The 22,922-nt window shown below is 42.0% G+C and overlaps 1 protein-coding gene across 1 annotated transcript in view; it reads right to left on the bottom strand.

Moving 5' to 3' along the window:
• The window catches only part of PRUNE2 (prune homolog 2 with BCH domain), a 308,041-nt gene that overhangs the window by 232,373 nt on the left and 52,746 nt on the right, over nucleotides 1-22,922 (bottom strand). Inside the window, exons 3-5 of the mRNA XM_075559541.1 lie at nucleotides 22,760-22,864; nucleotides 18,177-18,379; nucleotides 16,251-16,414 (exon numbers count right to left, since the gene is read on the bottom strand). Of these exons, the coding sequence (XP_075415656.1) occupies nucleotides 16,251-16,414; nucleotides 18,177-18,379; nucleotides 22,760-22,864 (472 nt within the window). The remainder of the gene's footprint in view (nucleotides 1-16,250; nucleotides 16,415-18,176; nucleotides 18,380-22,759; nucleotides 22,865-22,922) is intronic.

Raw genomic sequence — 22,922 nt, 5'->3', positions numbered from 1 at the left:
AAGGTGAACAAGCAGCCATCTAGCTCAGAAGCAATAAAGCCCACATGGAAGAAGCACACCAGCCAGTGCAATCACGAGGTGCCAAAGGGACCAGGTATAAGGCATCATGCAAAAAAAAAACACGTGTGTATGTATATATGTATATATATATATGTATGTGTATATGTGTGTGTGTGTGTGTATACCATAGTGAATGAAGAGGGAAGTGCAGAGTGGAGACCCGAGGCCCATTTGTCAGCCACTGGAGATCCCCTCATAGAGGGGTTTAGGAGAGGAGATGGGTTAATTAGGGTGCGAGGTAGTACTGATGAAGAACACAGCTTTCCCCCAGATCCTGGATGCTTCCTCCCCCCAACTACCATGATCCGAATTCTACCTTGCAGGGCTGGATAGGGCAGAGGTTGTACACTGGTGCATATGGGAGCTGGAGGCACAGGGAATCCAGGGTGGATGATACCTTCAGGACCACGGGTGTGAGGGGCGATGCTGGGAGAGTGGAGGGTGAGTGGGTTGGAAAAGGGGAACTGATTACAAGGATCCACATGTGACCACCTTCCTGGGAGATGGACGGCAGAGAAGGGGGGGAAGGGAGACTCGAGATAGGGCAAGATATGACAAAATAACAATCTATAAATTATCAAGGGCTCATGAGGGAGGGGGGAACAGGGAGGGAGGGGGAAAAAAGAGGACCTGATGCAAAGGGCTTAAGTGGAGAGCAAATGCTTTGAAAATGATTAGGGCAAAGAATGTACGGAGGTGCTTTATACAATTGATGTATGTATATGTATGAATTGTGATAAGAGTTGTATGAGCCCCTAATAAAATGTTTTTTTTAAAAGCTTGTATAGAAAAATGCTAGTCATGATTCTACAGAAAAATACTAGTCAAAATGGAGAAAATGCAGAACAAAAGGGAATTAGAAAAAAATCTCCCATAGTCATAGATGCCAAAAATTTTAATAAAATAATATAGAATCAAATTCAACACAGTATGATAGGCTATTCCATAATGACCAAATAGGGATTTCCTCAAAAATGAAAAGACAAGTGAACAGTCAAAATCAATCCATCACATTAATAAAACCATAAAGTAAAACCCTATGATCATGCCAATAAATGTCATAAAGTTACTTGGTAAAAAAACAACACTTAATTAATGTGTAAAATCTCAACAAAATGGATCAACCTTGGTACAAAAACCAGCTTCCTTAATCTTATGAAATGCATTTATAAAACTAAATATTTGATTATGAAATACAGAGATTTCCATCACAAATCAAGAATAAGACAAGGATGCTTCCTATTTCTTCTTTTGAAAAAAAAACTTTTACTGGGGGCTCAATCCATACATTCATCCGGTGTGTCAAGCACATTTCCACATATGCTGCCACCATAATTCTCAAAACATTCTCTTCCCACTTGAGCCCCTGCTATCAACTCCCCATTTCTTCTCCCTCCTGCTCCCACCTATCCTCCCTAATGAACCTTTGATAAGTTATAGATTATTATTTTTGTATGTTTTCTGTTTCTACTTCGATTTAACACTGCACTGTAAATCCTGGCAAGACCAAGAAGGCAAGGAATAAAAGTGAAAGAGCTACATAAAGAAAATCAAGAAATAACAATTATTTTTCAGCAAGAGAATATAATTATGATATACGTATGTAAAACACTGAAAAGAATCTACAAGGAACCCTAGAACAATAATTAAATTTAGCAAGTTTGTTGGACATAGGTCAACAACACAAAATTATCTGACTTTTTAAAACAAGAATCATTAAAAGAAAAATTTTAAATAGTAATTTGCAAAAAGCATCCAAATAGAAAATGCTTACATTTGACAAAATGTATCTCACATAATCAAACCAAGAACATGGTTTCTTGCGTTTTGACATGTTAACTTTGAAATAGGAGGGTATTTCAAAATCTGTGCATAAGGCCTCTTTAAAGTATAGAAAGGCAAAATGGTTACTTTGAGGACTAAATTGTGCCTGCCCCAAGCCATAGTATTTTCAATTGCTTCATATGCATGTGAAAGTTGGACATGGAATCAGGAAGACCAAAGTAGAATCAATGTGCTTGAATTACAGTGTTGACAAAAAATATTGAAAGTACCATGGTTTGCCAAAAGAACAAACACATCTGGCTTGGAAGAAGGACGGCCAGATGCTTTGTAGATGCATGGATGGTGAGACTTCATCTCAAGTACTTTGGACATTTGTCAAGAGAGATCAGTCCCTGGAGAAGGATATCATGCTTGGGAAAGTGGAGAGGCAGCAAAGAGGTAAAAGGCCTTGGACCAGATGGATTGACACAGTGGCTGCAACAATGAGCTCCAGTGTACGGACAGTTGTGGGGATGATAGGGACCAGCTGATGCTTTGTTCTGTTGTACATAGGACTGGAACAGCCTTGACAGCACTCAACAGAGCAATTAAAGTATTCCTAGAAAAATGGAATTAAAAATAATGCAATTTTCCTATGGACTTTTTGAAACCCCCTCCTATATTAAATATAAAGGCAGTGTGCAGCAATTAATCTAGCCGATAGTACCATCCCACAGAATAATGTGCAATCCCACAGAATAATGTGCAATCCCACAGAATAATGTGTAATCCCACAGAATAATCCAATCACTTAGTAAGACTTCTGAAATGGGTTATTTAAGTTTTCCCCAACAATTAGATCGAAGATGATATACTGACATAACTGAGGCGGGGGGGCGGGGAGTGCTCACAGTGCTGAGTTTCTTCTACAATCATACTGAGAATAGAACAAGTCTCAAGAAAGTCTTGTCAAGAGCACCCCCCCAATTTTATATTAGAAACCTACTTACTTAGCCACACATTTCAATGTCATATCAAAATGCACACCAGCCAAAGACACCTCACAGTCTTCTTAAGCTTATTTTGTAGTACGAGCTGGCTTAATTTTCAGAAAGTTCTGCAGACCTAAAGGCCTTAAATCCACACACAGGCGCACAAAGTGCCCTACCTATTCAAAGGCCACGAGGGAGCAACAGCAAGCAACAAAGAAAGCAATTATAATGAAACAGTCACAAACATTTCATCCCAATGGAAGAAAATAAATAAATAAACCACAATATTTTTTCATCAAAACATAAAAAGAAAGACCTCTTGCCAAAAGCAATCGCAGGGCATTAATATTAAACATGAGCTAATAAAGTCAAAAGTTGTTTGGGGAAAGCATTCAGCACAGTCGAGGGATATGCTGCATGATAAATTCTTAGCAGAAAAGAAGGGAGTGAAACCACTTTTCCTGTTTTGCTTGGGATTGATTTTTTTGTCATTTTTGAAATAAACAATAAAATGAATAATAAAGGGGGTGAAGATAGAAGATAGAAAACATACCTCACATTTTTGTCTGTAAAAGTTTTAACAAAATTAGCCAAGTGTTTCTCAAGCTTTTCTTTTTCTTCTAAATTTTAAATGTTTTAACTTAAGCAAATATTCAGGTTTGTCTTTATATAGCAGAAGAGATACTTAACGTTCTGAGGCTGAGGAATAATCTTGATCAATAACTTCAAGAAAGTTTAAAATAAACATATTTTCCCACCTCAGCAGCAGTGGTCCCTCTTCCTAAAGCAAAACAGGCGACGCGACCACTCCCTTTGGACTTGCTAACCATTTCGGGAGCAGCATGAATCACTTAGGCAGGAGAGAGGATGTGAGCCTGGCTGTGCTCCTTTCCTGCCTGTTCCCCCTTAAAAGGATCTTTTAGGAGCTGTTAATCCAGGCTACAAAAATAGCAAGAGACTATTCTTTATTAAATGTCAAATGGGGCTACCAGTGGAAGCTCATTTGTTCTTCTGAAAGTCTCGCATAGTTCTGCGTTTCCCAGCTGAGAGGCTTTGTTGGTATTTGTCTCGCTCTTCATCCTGTGGCTTTTGCCAAGACCTCACACAAAGAAATGTGAAAGGGCATTTGGAAGACATGTTGATGTGATGGAAATGGTCCTGAGAATCAGTGACAGGGACCTATCCTTGCCAGCTGGCACACACACATGCACGCACGCATGCTCATGAGCACGCGCGCGCGCGCACACACACACACACACACACACACACACACACACACACACACACACACCTCCAATGTGATGAACCGGCAGTTTGATAGATCTTATATTGGGCAATAGTTTTCTAGTACACATCTCTGGGAAATTAAATAATGCAGGTGGAGGAGTCTGACAGGTCTATAATTACTGGTGTTGGCATGAGCCCGTTATATAACCACACTCCAAGTCTAGGCCACCATGACTGCATTTGTGTAATTAAGGTCGTTTGATGCATGAAATCCAAGAGCGATAAACCCTTCAGGAATAGTAATGGGAGTAATGACTCCCTGAGGGTATTGGAGGGGCGGGGGAGGGGAATCAATAGCAATGATGATGATGTAACCCCACTTGAGGGGAACGACAGAATTGTAGGAGAATGGATCCATTGGATAGTACAAGATATGGCAAAATAATAATAATAATATATAATTAATCATAGGGTTCCTGGGAGGTAGGGTGGGAGAGGGAGGGGATAAAGGGAGCTGGTACCAAAGAGTTCAAGAAGAAAGAAAATGTTTTGAAAATGATGGTGACAGCAACTGTACAGTTATGTTTGATCTAATTGAATCATGGAATTTTTAAATATCTGTAAGAGCTCCCAATAAGATGATTAAAAGAAGACAAGAGAATTTAAAAGCAGATAAAGGAGGGGGAAGAAAAGGAGGAAGAGAAGGCGGAAGGGGAAGAAGAAAACATAAAAAGTGACATGGGAACCACAATGACAAAACTGAGGTGGAGAAATGAAGGAAAAGGGTGAAAAAGAAAACCCACATTTCCAAAAATTACTGGTGACTACATCTAAAAAGCATGTTTTCTTTTTATACAAGCCACGAGAAAAATGATGCTTCTTCGATGTGTGTCTTTTCAGATGAGAGTGGTGCTAATTATTTGTTTCCTGAAATGTCCCAGCTTTAAGAAAGGTAAGAAGTAGCCATTTACACAGCAGAAACTAGCTGTTGCAGACCATACTAGTGGTAAAATCTATTTATTTAAGAAAGGACACATTCTCTCAACTCTATTGAATCCTCTGAGAAGCCTCAACTCGCATTGCTGATGGCTTGGTCGCTGGTTGACATTTATCTCTAACTGCCTGCCAGGCTCCAGAGGATTCAGGGACACTGGAGAAGAGTGACATTACAGGAGCACACGCAGGTCATTTCCACATGGGCAACATGACACCACCTACAAGCTAGTCTTTTAGCAACACGCACATCCACCAGGTGCAACTGTAACATTTGAATAAAACCGTCTCCTGTCAAGCGATAATTTGATGCACACTGGCAGCAGTCAGCATACGAGTTAGGAGCATTCTGATATGATGGGTTTGGGGTAGCGACATCCTGTATTTGGAGAAAAACATCAACATGCATAGAAAGGAAATTTCAGATAGAAAATAATTTTACCAAACTAAAGGCAACCCTGATGAATGAATAAGTTAATAAGCCCCCACCCTGGTTGAGGGCTATGGAGCCCCCTGGGTCGTGACACGTGTGAAAGAGCTGGGTGGGGCCACAGGCACAGGATGAGGGCTTGGGGTGACTTTGGTTTGTTTATTGCCTACAAGACGTTAGACTGAGATGCTCTTTGGCTGCCTTATATTTTTGTTTTTTTTCTAATGGCTTTACTGCTCTCATTGTAATAGAAAGATTCTTTCTGTTTTTGTTCCTCCCACTGGCTCTGGACGACATACCTAAAGTTGCAAATGGAAGGCTGTTTTCATGTCTCCAAATTAATAATCTATTAATCGTAACTTTATGTTTCTATTTTTCTCCAATTCTGGACTTCTTTCCACCGATCCCCCTTCCCACTCTATGGCACTGCATGAATTTTTACATGCCGCCACAAATATGTCATGAAAGAAGGCAGTTCATAAATAATAAATTAAATAAATTATAAAGATAGGGCTTATACATTGAAATAGGCTGCATATAACATTTAACAAAAATGTAGTGCTTTAAGGCAGTGAATACAAACTATATGGCTCACTTATGTAATATACAAAACCAACCAAGCAAGCCCCGCCTTTGGAATGATGGCAAGCATGGTAGAACGATAAAGTAAAGCAAGGATGAGAGGCTGGTGGTTACCTTTACTTTCCGAGGGAAGCAATAGTGAAGGAATTAGACATGAAGGGTCTTCTCGTTCTATTTCTTTACCTGAGTAATTGGTAAAAGGGTGTTCATGATAAATCATCTAACTTTATGGTCTGTACTCTTTTCTGTACATGTACTATTCTCCACAAAAGCATTTGATTGATAGATAGATAATAGATATATTCTATTAGGATTTCTAAAAATCAAAGAAAATTTTAGACTGAAAAAAGGAAATGGAATGAACAATGTCCAAATTCTGGTCATTGTTCAAGGTAAGACTGAGATGGAGTCAAATTCAAATATAATTACACTAACCAAAGCAAAGCAGTCATAAATAAAGGAAATGTGTAAATAACCTTGCAGAGTTTATTTTGTGATGGTATTTGTCGAGAGCTGGGGACACAACAATGAAGCTGTGGATAAAACACACAGGGTGATTTTTCCATGAAATCTGCATTGGGGTGAGTGAAATAAGAGAGACATAGAGACTAATGATAGAGAAGAGATGAATATGTGGATAGAAAGAAGGCTAAGTAGACAGATTGAAAAGCAGTTCAGAAGGCAGGGACAGCATTTGCAAATCTTAAGAGAAGAGAGAGTTCTGTAGAGCTGAAAAACAGCAAACTCTTGTGGCTGAAAGACAGTGGGAATGGAGGAAAGAGCATTGGCGGATGTTAAGGGAAAGAAGGGGAAAGATTGCACTGTGATTTGTAATGACATGATAGGATTTGCATATTTTTTTAGGATTTACATTTTTAAGTGATCATTTCAATTACTTTACAGACAATAGATTATATGAGGGGAAACCCAAAAGCATGGAATATTTTTTTCAAACTTATGAATTTATATTTTTTACAAAACAACCTTATCACCTTCAAAGTACTCTCCACATACTTTATAAATTTGTCAAATCAGTGATTCCATTCTTGGAAACATTTTTCAAACTCATCTCTTTGGATGGCTAACAGCACCTCCCTCATTTTTTTCTTCACCTCTTCTATGTCATCAAATCATTGTCCTTTCATGTCCCTCTTCATTCTCAAAAACAAAAAGAAGTTGCACAGAGCAAGGTCAGGTGTGTGGGACAAAGGAAGCATGCTTTTTTAAAAAAAAAAAAAACCAAAACTGGCATATTGAGAATGCTGTGTGAGCAGGTGTCTTGCAGTGGTGGCAAAACTAGTCTCTCATCTGCCACAAATCAGGCCTTTTTTGTCACACACTATTACACTATCTTTTCAGAAAGCTTGATTAACAGTCTGATCTGGTGGAACAAACTCTGAATGCACTATCCCCCTCGCATCCCAAAACAAATGAGCATTGTCTTGATCTTTGATTTCACTTGAAGAACTTTGGGGAGGCAAGGCGATGATGGCATCTTCCGCTGGCTTGATTGATGTTTGCTTTTGGGGTTGTAGGAATAGCACCATGATTTATACATGAGGATAGGGAAATAGATCTATGTGCATATAAGCAGAGGGACATTGGACCTCCACTCAAGTACTCCCTCAATGCAAGAATACTTTGTTCTATTACATTGGCGCTCTATGATGCTCACCTTCCCAACACAACTGCTGAAGACCAAGTGGGTAAACAACTAAATGTGGTGAAGAAAGCTGATGGTGCCCAGCTATCAAAAGAGATAGTGTCTGGGGTCTTAAAGGATTGAAGGTAAACAAGCGGCCATGTGACTCAAAAGCAATAAAGCCCACATGGAAGAAGCACACCAGCCTGTGTGACCACGAGGTACTGAAGAGATAAGTTATTAGGCACCAAAGAACAAAAAAAATCATTACATTGCATGGTCATCTCCATGATATTATCGCTGAAGACAAATGTATGCATAAACATATGTGGTGAAGAAAGCTAATGGTGCCTGGCTATCAAACGAGATAGCGTCTGGGGTCTTAAAGGCTTGAAGGTAAACAAGTGGCCATCTGGCTGAGAAGCAACAAAGCCCAAATGAAAGAAGCACACCAGCCTGTGTGATCACAGGTGTCAAGGGATCAGGTATTAGGCATCATCAGAACAAAAAATCTTACCATAGTGAATGAGCGGGGGAGTGCAGAATGGAGACCCAAAGCCCATTTGTAGGCCACTGGACATCCCCTTACAGAAGGTTCTTGGGGAGGAGACAAGACAACTTTCCTCTGGTTCCTAATTGCTTCCCCCCGCCCCACTGTCATGATCCGAATCCTACCTTGCAAGTCTGACTAGACCAGAGGATGTACACTGGTACAGATGGGAACTGGAAACACAGGGAATCCAGGGCGGATGATCCCCTCAGGACCAGTGGTGTGAGTGGCAATACTGGGAGGGCATATGGAGGGTGGGTTGGAAAGGAGGACCCTATTTTAAGGATCCACATGTGACCTCCTCCCTGGGAGACATACAACAGAAAAGTGGGGTAAGGGAGATGTGGGGCAGAGCAAGATATGACAAAATAATAATTTATAAATTATTAAAGGTTCATGAGGGAAGTGGGAAGGGGAGGGAGGGGGAAAAATGAGGACCTGATGCCAGGGGCTTGGGTGGAGAGCAAAAGTTTTGAGAAGGTTGAGGGTAATGAATGTACAAATGTGCTTTACACAATTGATGGTTGTACGGATTGTGATAGGAGTTGTATGAGTCCCTAATAAAATGATTTTTTTTAAAAAAAGAATAGCACCATGTCTCCTCAGCAGCAATGACCTTGGGGAACAAGTCTAGGTCACTTCGGAGCTGTTCTTTCAGAGCACAGCATGTTTCCACTCGATGCTCTTTTTTTCTGGTAAATCAGAACCCATGGCACAAATTTTTCAACAACCCTTCTCATCCCCAAATATTCCATTAAAATCCACTGAACTGAGCTCCTAGATAGTCCAGATAATGCCCCCATCTGTTGAGTGGTCCCTAGTCAGTCACTGAGCACAAGTACACCAATTTTGTGAGTCTTTTCATCCATTTGGGAAGTTCAAAGATGTCCAGAATGAGGTTTGTCATCAATCGACACTTCACCTCTTTTTAATTTTTTAAACTATTTTATTGGGGGCTCACACAACTCATCACAATCCATCCATCCATCCATTGTGTCAAGCACATTTGTGCATTTGCTGCCATCATCATTCTCAAAACATTTCTTTCTGCTTGAGACCTTGGTATCAGCTCCTCATTTCACCCCTATCTCCCCCACCTTCCCTTCCTCACAAATCTTTGATAATTGATAAATTATTATTTTCTCATGTCTTACACTGTCTGATGTCTCCCTTCACCCATTTTTCTGTTGTCCATTCCCAAGGGAGGAGGTTATATGCAGATCATTGTGATTGGTTTTCCGTTTCCTCCCCCACCTTCCTGTTACCCTCTTGGTATCACTACTCTCATTATTGGTCCTTAGGGGTTTATCTGCCCTGGATTCCCTGTGTTTTCAGTTCTTATCTGTGCCAGTGTACATGCTCTGGTCCAGCTGGACTTCACCTCTTTTGAAATGAGAAAACCACTTAATCACTTGAGTTTTCCACATGGCATGATCCTTGCTGTGTTCAACATCACAACAGTTACTGCCGCTTTTTTCCTGAGCAGGAAACAAAATGTCAAGGCTGCACACTCTTCTCTTAAATTAGCCATCGCAAAAAATGAGGTTTGAGTGAAACCACTTTTATGAGAAAATCCTCTGCGACCAGAGAGAACCTTCCCGGCCTACGCCACAGGTGAGCTGCTCGATGCTCACCTAGATGCTCACCTAGCGGGACAAAAACATGTGCTACAAAAGCTTCACTCTGCCCAGTGCACTTCCAGTTTTTGGGGGGAGTACACCTTGTATAGAGAAGATAAGGCAGCAAACAGCTGCAAAATAGTCCAGCAGAGACAAAATTAGTAATGAGTTACTAATAGTGGTGATGGAAAGAGTAGATGGAGTCAGGCAGAACTTATTGATTCAAATATAACTTCTGGATGGTACCTAGACCAAAGGGTTGGCAGTTCAAACCGACCAGCTGCCCCCTTGAAGAAAGCTGTGGTGCTTTGCTTCTGTAAAGGCTTAAAGCTTTGGAAACCCTGTGAGCCAGTTTCTCTCTGCCCTATAAGACTGCTATGAGTTGGAATCAACTCAACACTGTGGGTTCCTGAAATGAGAAACTGGGATAAAAGCCGCCATAGAGGGAATCTAGGTGTTCCGTTCTGACCGCATTACGGTGATGGTGCTAATTACACTTGCCATGTGGACACTGGACAACTGTCTGTAATTCTGAAGAGGACTATAGATACAGTGACTGACAGCCTGCGCATTATATTTAAAGTCTCAGAGCTAGACAAGGTGACCCAAGTGCACTGTGTAGCTAGAGGAAGACAAGACTTAAGAGAATCTTCTAATCCTTAGAAGTTAAACAGCAGAGGAGATTACCAGAAAGGCAAAAGCAGATAACAGGCAAACCAGGATACTCCAGTGCAGGAAAACCAAAGGAACGTTTTTTAAGGTGGAGCACGTCCAACAGTATCAAATGCTACTAAGGATGGAGTAGGACGAAGGCAAAGACATGCCACCATTGGTGTTTGGCAACAGTGGACTCACTGGAATGGGCTCTGGGGAATGGCTGGGATGAAAGCCTGAAGGAGGACTGGGGAGGAGAGAGCCAGACAGGAAGTAAGTGCCCGTGATGAACATCTCTTCCCAGGCCTGTTACTGAGACAAGGGAAGAGAACTGGAGCCAAGGTCGAAATGCAGTCTGAGCCAAAGAAAGCCTGGGGTGGTTTGGGGTTTGGATTTTCTTAGGAGATACTAGCTGATAAGAATGCCAATTTGTGGAGATGGGGGATGGTGGGAACCCCAAACCCATGTGTAGAGTATCTAGTCAGGCTGAGCCACTGGCAGATCCGCTCCAGCCTTACCATCAGGCAGAGACCATTGTATTCTTGAGGATGCTGGACCGACCTAGACACTTGGCCGGCTGACTACCCTGTAGACTGGACCTGAACATGTTCTGGGTACAAGTGTCTCTTACTGGTTCCAGGACAGAAATTTCTTCCCTGGGGTTGGGGATCTGGCCCTTCTGTTCCTCCTCCTTCTCCTCTTCCTCCTCCTCCTCCTTCTTCTTCTTTAATAAATCATTTTATTAGGGGCTTTTGCAGTTCTTATAATAATCCCTACATCAATTGTATCAAGCATATTTGTACATACGTTGCCATCATCATTTTCAAAACATGTTCTTTCTATATGAACCATTGGTATCAGCTCCTCTCTTTGTCCTCCCTCTCCCACCCTCCCTCCCTCATGAACCCTTGATAAATTATAAATTATTATTCTCATATCTTACACTGTCTGCCGTCCCCCTTCACCCATGTTTCTATTGTTTGTCCATCTGGGGGTAAGGGGTGGTTATACATTGATCCTTCCTATCAGTTCCCCCTTTCTTCCCCTTCTTCCCCCATCTTCCTCCTACCCTCATGATATCGCTACTCCCATTACTGTCCTTGAGGGTTTTCTCTGTCCTGAATTCTGTGTGTGGAGAGTTCTTATCTGTACCAGTGCACACGATCTGGTCTAGCCGGATTTGTACAGTAGAAGTACAGTCATGGTAGTAGGGGTGGCAGTAGGAAACACTAAAGAACTGGAGGAAAGTTGTGTGTTTTCTGGGTGCTACACTACACCCGGACTGGCTCATCCCTTCCTGTGACCCTTCTGTGAGGGGATGAGGAAATGTATACAGATTGGCTTTGGGTCTCCACTCTGACCCCCCTCATTTACATTGATATACTTATTTGTTTTGGATCTTCTGATACTTAATAACTGATCCGTTGACAAATCATGATCACACAGGCTTCCATGTAGATTTTGTTGCTTCCCTGAAGATATCCACTTGTTTAACTTCCAGCCTGTAAGGCCCCAGGCATTGTATCTTATAATAACCAGGCACCATCAGCTTTCTTCACCACATATTTTTATGCACCTGCTTTGTCATCAGCAATCATGTCGGGAAGGTGAGCATCACAGAATGGCAGGTTATTAGAACAAGTGTTCTTGTGTTGAAGGAGTACTTGAGTAGAGGCCAAATGTCCATCTGCTATTTTAATACTTAACATATAAATAAATGTACATAGATCTATATCTCTATAGTTATATATTAAATATATTTGCATATATACATACCTATATTTATACCTCTATAAATATCTTTTGCCTCCTAGTTCTTTCCTCTATTTCGTTTTACTTTCCTCCTGTCCCACTATCATGTTTGACCTTCATTTGGCTCTCTGTATTTCCTCTTAGCTACATAGCACTTGATCAAACCCCACCAGGCATCCTATGCTCTCTTTGCCACTGATTTTAGGTCACTTGTTGTTCCCTTGTCCCAGGGTTTGTTGGCTACCCCCTTCTTCCCCCACACCCCCCTCTCCCAGGTCCCCAAGGACCATCCATCCCATTGTTTTCTCCTTGGGATTGTTTTTCCTGCCTATCTTATATAGATAGACATGAATAAAAATAAGAGAAAAAATGTCTGTAAACAGTTTCAGGTCTGTCTGCTGATACTTATAAATGTTTTCCTATTGAGTCTAATGAGGTGCCCCTGAGTCCGGCGTCTATTATCAGGACCCCTCAGGGTCTTCATTGCTTTACTCCCCTTGCTGCTCTGTTGCACTCCTTTCGTTTCTCATCCAGGTTGGGGGCTGCGGGGACGGGCGGGTGGTCTGTCCTTTCTTATGCATTATTTGTATCTTTGTCTGTATATGAGTATGTTTTTAGCCTTACCAGCTTAGTGTGATTTTGGTCTTTATTGTTTTCGGTTGGTTCTCCCAGCTGTGAAGCTCAGGGGAAGTGGGTACATAATGTGAACAACAGGTACAAGGGGTTATAGGGAATACAGGGATGATGGGGAAGGAAAGGGAATCTCAAAGGAAGTGATGAAGACAGGAGGGGAGAGAGGGCACTAGAATGGACTGTGATTACATAACTCATCTTGGAGGTGATTTCTCCAAAGGAGGGAGGGCGTTCTAAACAATTAATGCAGGGGTGATTGAACAATGCTCCTTGATATCATTGAATGATTGAACTATTGAATTATATGACGTGTAAATTACTTGCCAATAAAACTGTTGAAAGGGGGGGAAAAGAGTGCCAAAGAAAGATTCTGGTAAAGAGGAAGCAACAGGATGATGAAGGAGAGAGGTGAGCACATTGTGGGCACAGAGAATGAAGGATGGAAATGCCTGTGGAAGCCAAGGCCAGGGTCCATATCTGATGAGAACTCTTTGTCCATCATATCAGAAGGAATCGTGGACACAGCCGCTGGTAGATGGTGATTTAGTGGGCAGTGACACGAGGGAGTTCATGTGTGGTAACTTCTGTTTTTACCAAGGACACCCAGTTCATTTATAGAGAGAAGAAGGCATCAGCATATAGGACAAAATACGAATGTGCTATTTTCGAGAGTAGAAAAGAAACATACCAGGACCACTGGACAATGTTGCATGCTGATTTAAGATGTATTTCCACATGTTAAAGGTAACATTAGTCTGCCTGGCTTTTCTCAACAGTGCTTGGCTGGTTGGGTACAGGCAAAGAGTAGATGTTTACCCAGAGTTGAGACTTCAGCAGGGAAGCAAAACAGGGGAAGGAGGAGAGCAGTGTGGGGTCACAAGCGAACCATCACAATGAAGACCACAGAATCTAAGCCTGAGGCAACAACAACCTGTTGCCCCCGGATGATTTCCACTCGTGGCAACCCATAGGGGTGTGAGAGTAGACATGTGCCCCAGAGCGTGTGTTTCATGTTTATCTCATGGGATACTGGGTGTGAGTGGGGCTTCAGTCCGCAGGGTCAGCAGTTTGAAACCACTAGCCACTCCAAAGAAGAAAGATGGAGCTTTCTCCTCCCATAAAGAGCGGCTGTCTCAGAAACTTACAGGGATGGCTCTCCCCTGAGTTAGTTACAGGCTCACCATGAGTCAACATCAACTTGACAGCAGTGAGTTTGGTTGCTTGTTTTCAGAAGGAGATTGTTAGATCTTTATTTCAGGGTTCATTGTTCATTGGGTCAAACCACCAATCTTTCCATTAGTTGTACAGTAGCAGGAGTAGTAATAGCAGCATAATTAACCAATTGTTATACCTGAGACTCAAGCTTGATAACGAAGCCAAACTTACTGCCCATTAATTAGTCAATTCTAACTCATAAAGACCTCAGAGGGACAGAGGCGGACAGTTCCCTCTGGCTGTCAAGGGTGTGTATTTTTACAGAAGCAGAAAGTCTCAGCTCTCTCCTTTGGAACAGCTAGTAGGTTTGAACTGCTAACCTTGCAAATAGCAGCCTAATGCCTAGCCCACAATGCTACCAGGACTCCTAAGCCTGATAAAAAGGGAAGTAAATTCCTTAAGGGATTATGGGTCCTAGTAAGGAAATGGCGAGATCTGCTCTTCAAAATGACACTTTCACAACTTGTCTTATATTCTGACATCACCTTCCTCTCTACTCTGTCCACTGCACTGGAGCTCTCGGTGATGTAGAGGAGACGCCGCAATGCAGTTGCCAGAGCAGCAAATATGGACAGACAGGCTTCTGCCAGTAAAGGGTAGAACACTTAGAGATTCTGAGAGGCCTGTGATAGTGCAGGCTTATCGAACTCTTACATGCAGGAACAATCAAAAATGTCCTATAAAAGAAAACAAAACAGTATAGTGGACTAAGGCATCTGCTCCCAATGGCTTCACCTTATAAAAGACTTCCAACATGAAGAGAAACAAGACATCCTGGCCAGGGCTCTGACTCTTGGTAGCTCTGCAGGTTAAAGCTAAGATAACTAACACAAGTATCTCCACGCCTCTAACTCTCTCACTCTGAATAGCTTCTCCATCATCAAGGACAACAACGAAATCAAGCTTTGTACCAATGTCTCCGTTTGATATTATTATATTACTCTTTTACCACTTGGAGAAAATGAAGATGAGCTATTGATTGGCAACACATGTTTCCTGACAGTAATCTCAACTATGCCTTCACCACATATGACACCCCTAGGACCTTTATTCTTCCTCTGCTCAGTCATCTAGATAAGTGAGTTGGCTTGCTTAATTTAATTGCGGGCTCAGTCTCATGCACATCACCTCGGTATGAGTCGGAATCAGCACAATGGCAGGGAGTTTATAGCCAGAAAAACATCCGAGGGGAGGTGCCCTGGCACCATTAGTTCTAAAACACCTACAGGACCCACAGAACTCTTGGCTCTCGTTCCCTCGCACTGTGGTAGAGACAGGAAGAGTGAAAGACAGCGTCCTAAAGGAGTTGTGTCCACACAACTCTGCCTTTACTTCCTGAAATTCGTTAGTTACTGGTTTTCATTTTCTGTTGCACACACTGAGGAGAAAATCCAAGTTTACCATGGGCAAGATGGATTTTTAAATAAAAGTGAAAAAAAAACAAACAAATTTCATACAAAACCAATGAATGTCCTGAGTGAAAACTAGCAGAATTTCTGTGGGATTCTGGCTCCCAAAGTAGGTTGGCGCTGAGAATGTGCAACTTCCAGGCCACTCTGTGGAAGCAGGGGCAGCGCTCGCAGCAGGAAAGGAAGCCTGGTAGAGTCATAGACAGTGCCGGCCTCTGCCCCAGTGCTTCCAATAAGCAGAGTGAAGCCTCCCTGTGCTACAAGGCGTGGTGAAGGAGGTGCCCATGTGATGCTGAAAGCCTTATCGTCCACGGGACAGGTGTCCCCCTGCTCTAAACCACATGTGCACCTGAGCCAAGAGACACTTGGCTGTGGGATGCGGAGTTCTGGGCCACTCTCCCACTACGCGGGACAAGAATTAGCTCTGATACGCTGTTAAAATGGCACAGGAGTTGCCGTGCTCCCCAGCCGGGGTGCAGCAGCTCCACTTAATATCCCTGTCGGGGCCCCAGCAGAGATCTTCGTGCCTGTCTTTAGATGCACACTCTTAATATTCGACAGGATGCTACTCTTTAACAAACTCTTCACTCCCGGCTTCGCTGATGAAGCTTCCTGCGGTCTTTAACGGGATTGTTAACCCAAGACTAGACAGCCCTTTTGCTGCCTGAGCAGGTCCGGCGGCACTCCATTAAGCCTTCCAGTATTTACCAGGAAGAGTCGTCTCTCACCTCTGAGGAGATGAGCCAGTTGTTCAGTGATGAGCTCGGGAGCCTCCTGGAGAATCTCTTTCACCACGAAGGAGGAGGAGGAGTCTCGGAACTCAAACCCAGCGTCGCTGGGCCCACTGGGATTAATGACTTTCACAACTGCTGACTCGAGAGCTGTGTCCTCACTGGAAAGCACATGAAGGAGAGGGAGAGACAGAGATGGGACATGTTTTCTTGCATCTATTTAATCTGCACTCCCACACAAATGCCATCCTTTAGCATCTTTTTTATTCTTCATAGCCCCAAGTACCAGTAAGCGCAAATGACTCAGAAGAGTTAAACTTGATGGTTTTCCACATTTCATGATTGGTGCCCTGTTTTTAAGATCTAGAGAAGACGTTAGCACCTCTGTGACCCATCTCTTGTTTTCCTCAAAAACAACACCAACAACAAAAAAAAACACCTCCAAATGCACTGCCATTAACTCGTTGCTGACTCACAGTGACTCCACAGAGCAGGGTAAACCTGCCCCTTGCGTTTCTCAGGCTGTAAATCTTTATGGGAGTAGAAAGTTCAATCTGTCTCCCTCAGAGCACCTGCTGAAAGTACTTTGGGTGTATTTCGGTCACTATTAAATGGTACTATAAAATTGATTTGTATTAGGAAAACTGAAGAAGCTCTGCTTTTGAATTTTAGTGCTGATAAAGCATCTTCCAAGTACCATGGACTGCCAAAAGGACAAACAGCTCCATCTTGGAAGACGTACAGCCGGTATGCTCCTTCGAGGCAATGATGGAAAGACTTGATCTCACGCGCTGTCAAGAGAGACGGCCCCTCGAAAAGGGCACCATCCCCGTGGGCAGCGTAAATGAAGAAGACCCTCAAGGAAATAGAGCGTCACCACCGTGGCTGCAACACTGGCCTCAACCCCAGGAGCAAGTCTGAGGCTGGCACAGGGCTGTGGAGAGTTGGAAGCAAGCTGATGGCAGCTAGAAATAACAACATAAAATGCATTTTAAAATCCTGATCTAAAAAATGCGAAAAATGGGCATAAGGAGGTTAAGAAATTCAGCCGTGGTTATGCAGCTCATAAGTGAACTGTCTTCAAACCCTGACAATCTGGCTCCAAACCTTGAACTTGTGCTGTAGGAAAAATGCTACATGACTAAATGCTGCCGGCCATCATCCTTCATGGGTGATCCTGTATGGATACAACTAATATTTATCCTTTGTGCTGGTCTGCATCAAATGAGTGGCAATGGAAGAAGCAAGCATGTTGGTTTTTAAAAGGATCCTATTTCTTAAACAATCCCCAAGCAGATGCAGAACTTCAATCTTAAGGTAACTCTCTAAGGGTTTGGGATGACACACAATGTGTCATAGCTCTGTCCTTTGTCTTCTTACATCTTTGGTGAGTCTGTTCACTGGCATGAGTAGTCTTGAAAACGTTATTACACATGTATCGAGCGTGTGATTTTCCTGAATACTGGTGATAAAGTTAGTCAAACAACTTAGGGATCACGCTCAGCCAGTTGTCAACAATTATTGACACCTCTGATTCAGACCAATTCAGTATGTTTCCAGAGGACAAAACCAGCCATGCTCAGAGAGATCAATTTTTAAACACTCTTTAAAATTTATGAACTGTAGACATGACATTGTAACAAAATCTTACCTAAGTATGAGTCCTAGGAAAATTAAATAGAAAATGAGGTACCAGCACAAGTTCTTATTTCATGCATATTCAGAGTTGTTTGCTTGTTAATGTCATCAACAGTTTACAACTTGGAAAACTATGAAAAAATTAACATCCCAAACTGCTGAGAGGTAGAAGGGATAAGACTTTCTTCAACAGCCTTCCAGTTCAGAGCTCAGCACATTAATTCTTTACAGACACTCCTGAACAAGGTGATCCAATCCCCACAAGAATCTTACCCTGAACCTTACCTGGAGAGCACGTTGCCGCCAACAAGCGTTAACGACAACTTCCCTTCAACATTTAGCTGATGCAGATTAATGTCATCCCGGAATATGTGGAGTGACTCCGAGATATTTAGCTCTTCTAAAATAAACCTCGTCTCGGTGAGATAGTTGAATTCAGTTCTCAGGATGTTCAGCACAGGCAAACAGAGCACCCCAGGTGGGCTGACCTACCAAGAAAAAGTTGGCTTAATCACTCAAAGCATCAGGAGGCAAATGAAAACAGACCTTTCTTCTCAAGCTCAAGGGTAACGGGTACAGGAAATGTAAGGCCTTTGGCCTCCCTACGTTAGGCCTGGCATTCCTAGCCAACTTTTCTTGACCCACATAGGTAGAACAGTACCCACTAGTAAGTGGTCCCGGGGATTTTTACTTCTCAGGGATTAACTGAAATGTTTTATGTCTCACTCCAGCCCTTTACAATTAAACAAAAATTTTGGTGTGCTTTTTTTCTTTCTTCTTCTTTTCTTTTTAAATATTCTTCTATTCAGGAGGGATAACAAGCTCACGTCGGTTAAGTAATTGTCAGGAAGTTACTGACGCAGGGAAGCAGAGGAAGTGTGAAGCAGGAAAGTATATGAGGGGTCCCACAACGGATTTTTTTTCAAATCTATGTATTTAAATTTTTTTACAAAATCTTATCACCTTCAAAGTACTCTCCATTCTACTTAATACATTGGTCAACGCTGGTATTCCATTCTTGGAAATATTTTTCAAACTCATCTCTTTGGGTGGCTGACAGCCCCTCCCTCGTTTTTTTCTTCACCTCTTCTATGTCATCAAATGGCTAACCTTTCACGTCCCTGTTCCTTCGCATAAACCAAAAGAAGTTGCATGGAGTGAGGTTAGGCAGGTAAGGTGTGTGAGATAAGAGAGGCATGCTGTGTTTGCCAAAAACTGGTGCACTGAGGTGGCTGAGTGAGCAGGTGCATTGTCATGGTGGCAAAACCAGTCCCCTGTCTGCCACAAATCAGGTCCTTTTTTTTTCTTTTTTTTTTTGCACACTGTCATGCAATGTTTTCAGAACCTCTAAATAGAAAGCTTGATTAACAGTGTGTCCCAATGGAGTGAACTCCAAATGCATGATGAGTCAACTTTTCTTTCTACTTAGGAAGTTGACAGACATCCAGAACAGGATTAGTCATCAATTAACATTTCACCTTTTTTGAAATGAGAAAACCACTCCTACACTGGAGTTTTTCTGTCCTTGTAAGCTGTGTTCAACAACAGTTTCTGCTACATTTTTCTCAAGCAGGAAACAAAATTTCACAAACATATACTGTTCTTTTAAATCAGCCATCACAAAAAATGAGGTTTGAGTGACACTGCTTTTATGAAAAAATTCACTGAGACCAAAGAGAACCTTCCCAGGTGATGCCACTGGGTGCACTAACTCAGAGCGAGTTGCTAGATGCTCACCTAGCAGGGGAAAAAATGTGTACTATGAAAGCTTTGCTCTGCCCAGCACAATTCTGGGGCTTTTCTGTACCCCCTCATATATCCTGTCTAAATGGGGGATCTGTCACTCAGCTGAGACCAATTGTTTACATGCAGAAATCCAGGCCTCATCTAGAAAAATCCTCTCATTACTCATAAGAGCTACAGATGTACATTTTAAAGTGTAATCTGTGATATCTAATTGTTACCGTGAGTTTCGTTTGTTTGTTTTTAATTCCATATACAACAAGTTCTATAAAAACTCCATAAGTCAGACCTGGTCCACAGATGAAAAGATTTGTGATTTCTACTGCTTCCTGATATTATTTTAAAACCTCCTGTAATAAGGAATTTTATAGTATTTTCCTAATTTAAGGTGGCGGTGAAGAAATAAAGGTGGACACCACTCCCAAGGACCATCAAGTGAATTCCCGATCATGTGTCACAGGACAGAAGTGATCTATCAGCTTTTCTTGACTACCAGCTTTACAGAAGCAACCCACCAGGTCTTTCTCCCGCGGAACTGCTGTGTGGATTTGGATGCCAACCTCAAAACCAAATTTCACTATGGTCAAGTCAATTCCAACCCATAGTAACCATAGTAACTGAGTAGAATGGCCTCCTAGGCTTTCCAAGGTTATAAATCTTTACAGATGCTGATAGGCACATCTTTATCCCAGGGAAAAGCTAGTGAGTTTTAACTCTCAACCTCTCAGGAGTCAAGGACTTTAACTAACCACTGACCACTGCCCCACCAGATTCTAAGGGATGAGTCCAAACCCACTGCCATTCAGTCGGTTCCAATTCTCTGCCCTACAGAATGGAGTGGAAACTCTGGATTTTCTCTGGGAGCAGAAAGCTTCATCTTGTTCCTAATCAATGGCTAGAGCTGTATCTAAACCTGATAGTGAATCTTGAGTGTAAAAGAGGAATTGATACCTAAGTTAAGAGCATGTTGCTTGAGCTGTCCTGTCAGGATTTATACTAGACTTGGAGTAAAAAAGGACATAGGTTCTAGTTCAGCTTCTGCTGGGTGACTTTGAGAAAGCCATTTTCCTCTCCAAGTTTCCGTTTTCCCATCTGTAGAATGGGTGGGCTGGTTTAAATGAAGCCAGGCATGTGAAGCTTCAGAGTTCTGTCTTCATGTTGCTATACCATCTGCTAACATCCTGAGAAGGTATGAGGAAAACAGGAAGAGCAGATTCTCAAGAAGAATCAAAAGGGACACCCAGGGGGGGACCGGTCAATAAACTATGAGGAAGGCCCTGCAATATAACACATTTCAGGATATCGCCCTACGGTAAATCCATAGTTTCCTCCATGCTAAGCAGCAAGCCAGAGAGCCACGCGTTTCTGTATTTTTATCTAGCATATATTTTGGTCCCTGTGTAGGGCTGATATGAGTAAGCATTGACCTGTGAGTTGGGTTACTGATTGGAGTGATAGAACTGGGTTCACACACTCAGCAGCTAACCAACATGTTGGCAGTTCTAGAGAAGCCGTAATTACTTTGGATACAAGGCCTGGAAATCCACTACTGAAAAGCAATCAGTCACTAAACCCCCATGGGGCATAGTTCAAGTCCAACACATGCAGGGCTGCCAAGAATTGGGTTGACTCCATGGCAACCGGAGGATTCTCACTCTTCCCTGTTTTATCTATCAAAACTCCTTTCCTCGCCTTTTTTGTTGGGTGCAATTGTATGTGTTTAAAGCATTGTTGTTGTTAGTAGTTGCAACATGTCATTTCCTTTGTAAGGATTTTTATCCATGCCTTTTTCCATGTAAAAATCAATCTGCTTCCACTATACCAAATTAGCAACATTTTTTTCCTTATTGAGTCAAAATATGCAGTTAATAGGATCATTTAGTAAGATTCGTGTTTTATATGCATGTCTTGACACATGCACATTTATCTCCCCATACCAATTAATCTCCTTTATAAAGTTCAACAAATTTTAAGATAAATTTGATATACAGCCCACATGTAGAGCTCAGACGATTACACCGACATTTTTGTCAGCTGCTGCCCTAGAGCAGTTCTTGCCTCCCACAGCTCATTCTGGAACACTGGTTCTCATGTGAATTTAAATCACTCTAGATCAGCTAGGCATACTGTGAGGCCAAGGATCCAAGTACAAGTGGGATTTAAAAAATCCAGACTCCAGAAATTACAAATTTTGTTTCCGTTTAAAATAGCACTCAGACATTCATATTGTGCTTTTTCTTAGGCTTTAAAGTGAAATATTACCATGAGCCACTGAGTTTTTTGGAACAGAAATTTTTAAAGGATTTACTGGCAAGTCTTCCTACCCCTATACATATGCCACAAGAAGTCTTGGTGGTACAATGGTTAAGTGCTGGTCTCCTAACTGAAAGGTCGGTGGTTTGAACCCACTAGCTGCTCCTCAGGAGAAAAGACCTGTCAATAACCCCCTGTAAAGATTATCACCCAGAAAAGTCTCTGGGCATTCTCGTCCACTCAGTTCTACTAGCGACGATTCAGAACCAACTCAATGGCACTCACACCCAGCATGCAGCAGAGCCCTCAGACGAGGATGGCTCTTGCTCAGGGGAGGCAAGCATTCACTAAACACGAGCTTGCTGTGCGGTGGAGACTCAAGGGAAAAGCAGCCCAGGGGGTGACACCAGGCAGGTCTGACAGAGCAACAGGTGCTCTGTGGCTGAATTCTTGTCAAGACACTCTGTCCTTCAGATGCAGTTTATTCTGCATATATTTTTCTACTCCCAAGGACTAGACTATCCATAGAGGACAAAATAAGGTACAATGAAACAAAAATTCAGATGCTTGCTTTCATTACCTTTCCTAATTCCCATGGCAATGAAATGATTTTATTTGAAAATACCGTATTATTTTATTTGAAAATATTGACCATTTGAAAACAATGTTTTTTGGAGAGAGTCATTAAAAATAGCCAGAACAATGCCTACCATCTCGTAGGTGTATATTTGTCAATTCATAAATTGCAATACTCTATTCTCTGTAACAACAAACCAGAGCATGAAATATTATGCTGATGATTTTTTCCAGGAAGTGTTTGTCCTTACGGGTTATGTAAGAACTAAAATATAAAAAGCATAAACTTCTCTCACCTTCTCTAGAAAGTAAGCGTACGTAAAGGCCGAGATGAGAGAATCCAAGTCACATGATTTATGTCCAATAACCACGTGGACTTTCTCCAAGCGTTTGCTTCGATTCTGAAACAAATTCAAGTGAAAAATCAATTTTTTAACCTGACAAGGATCAATAGAAACA

The sequence above is a fragment of the Tenrec ecaudatus genome, chromosome 10 (assembly GCF_050624435.1).
Source record: "Tenrec ecaudatus isolate mTenEca1 chromosome 10, mTenEca1.hap1, whole genome shotgun sequence".
In the NCBI taxonomy this organism is placed as follows: Eukaryota; Metazoa; Chordata; class Mammalia; order Afrosoricida; family Tenrecidae; genus Tenrec; species Tenrec ecaudatus.
This window is presented reverse-complemented; position numbering and strand designations above follow the sequence as displayed.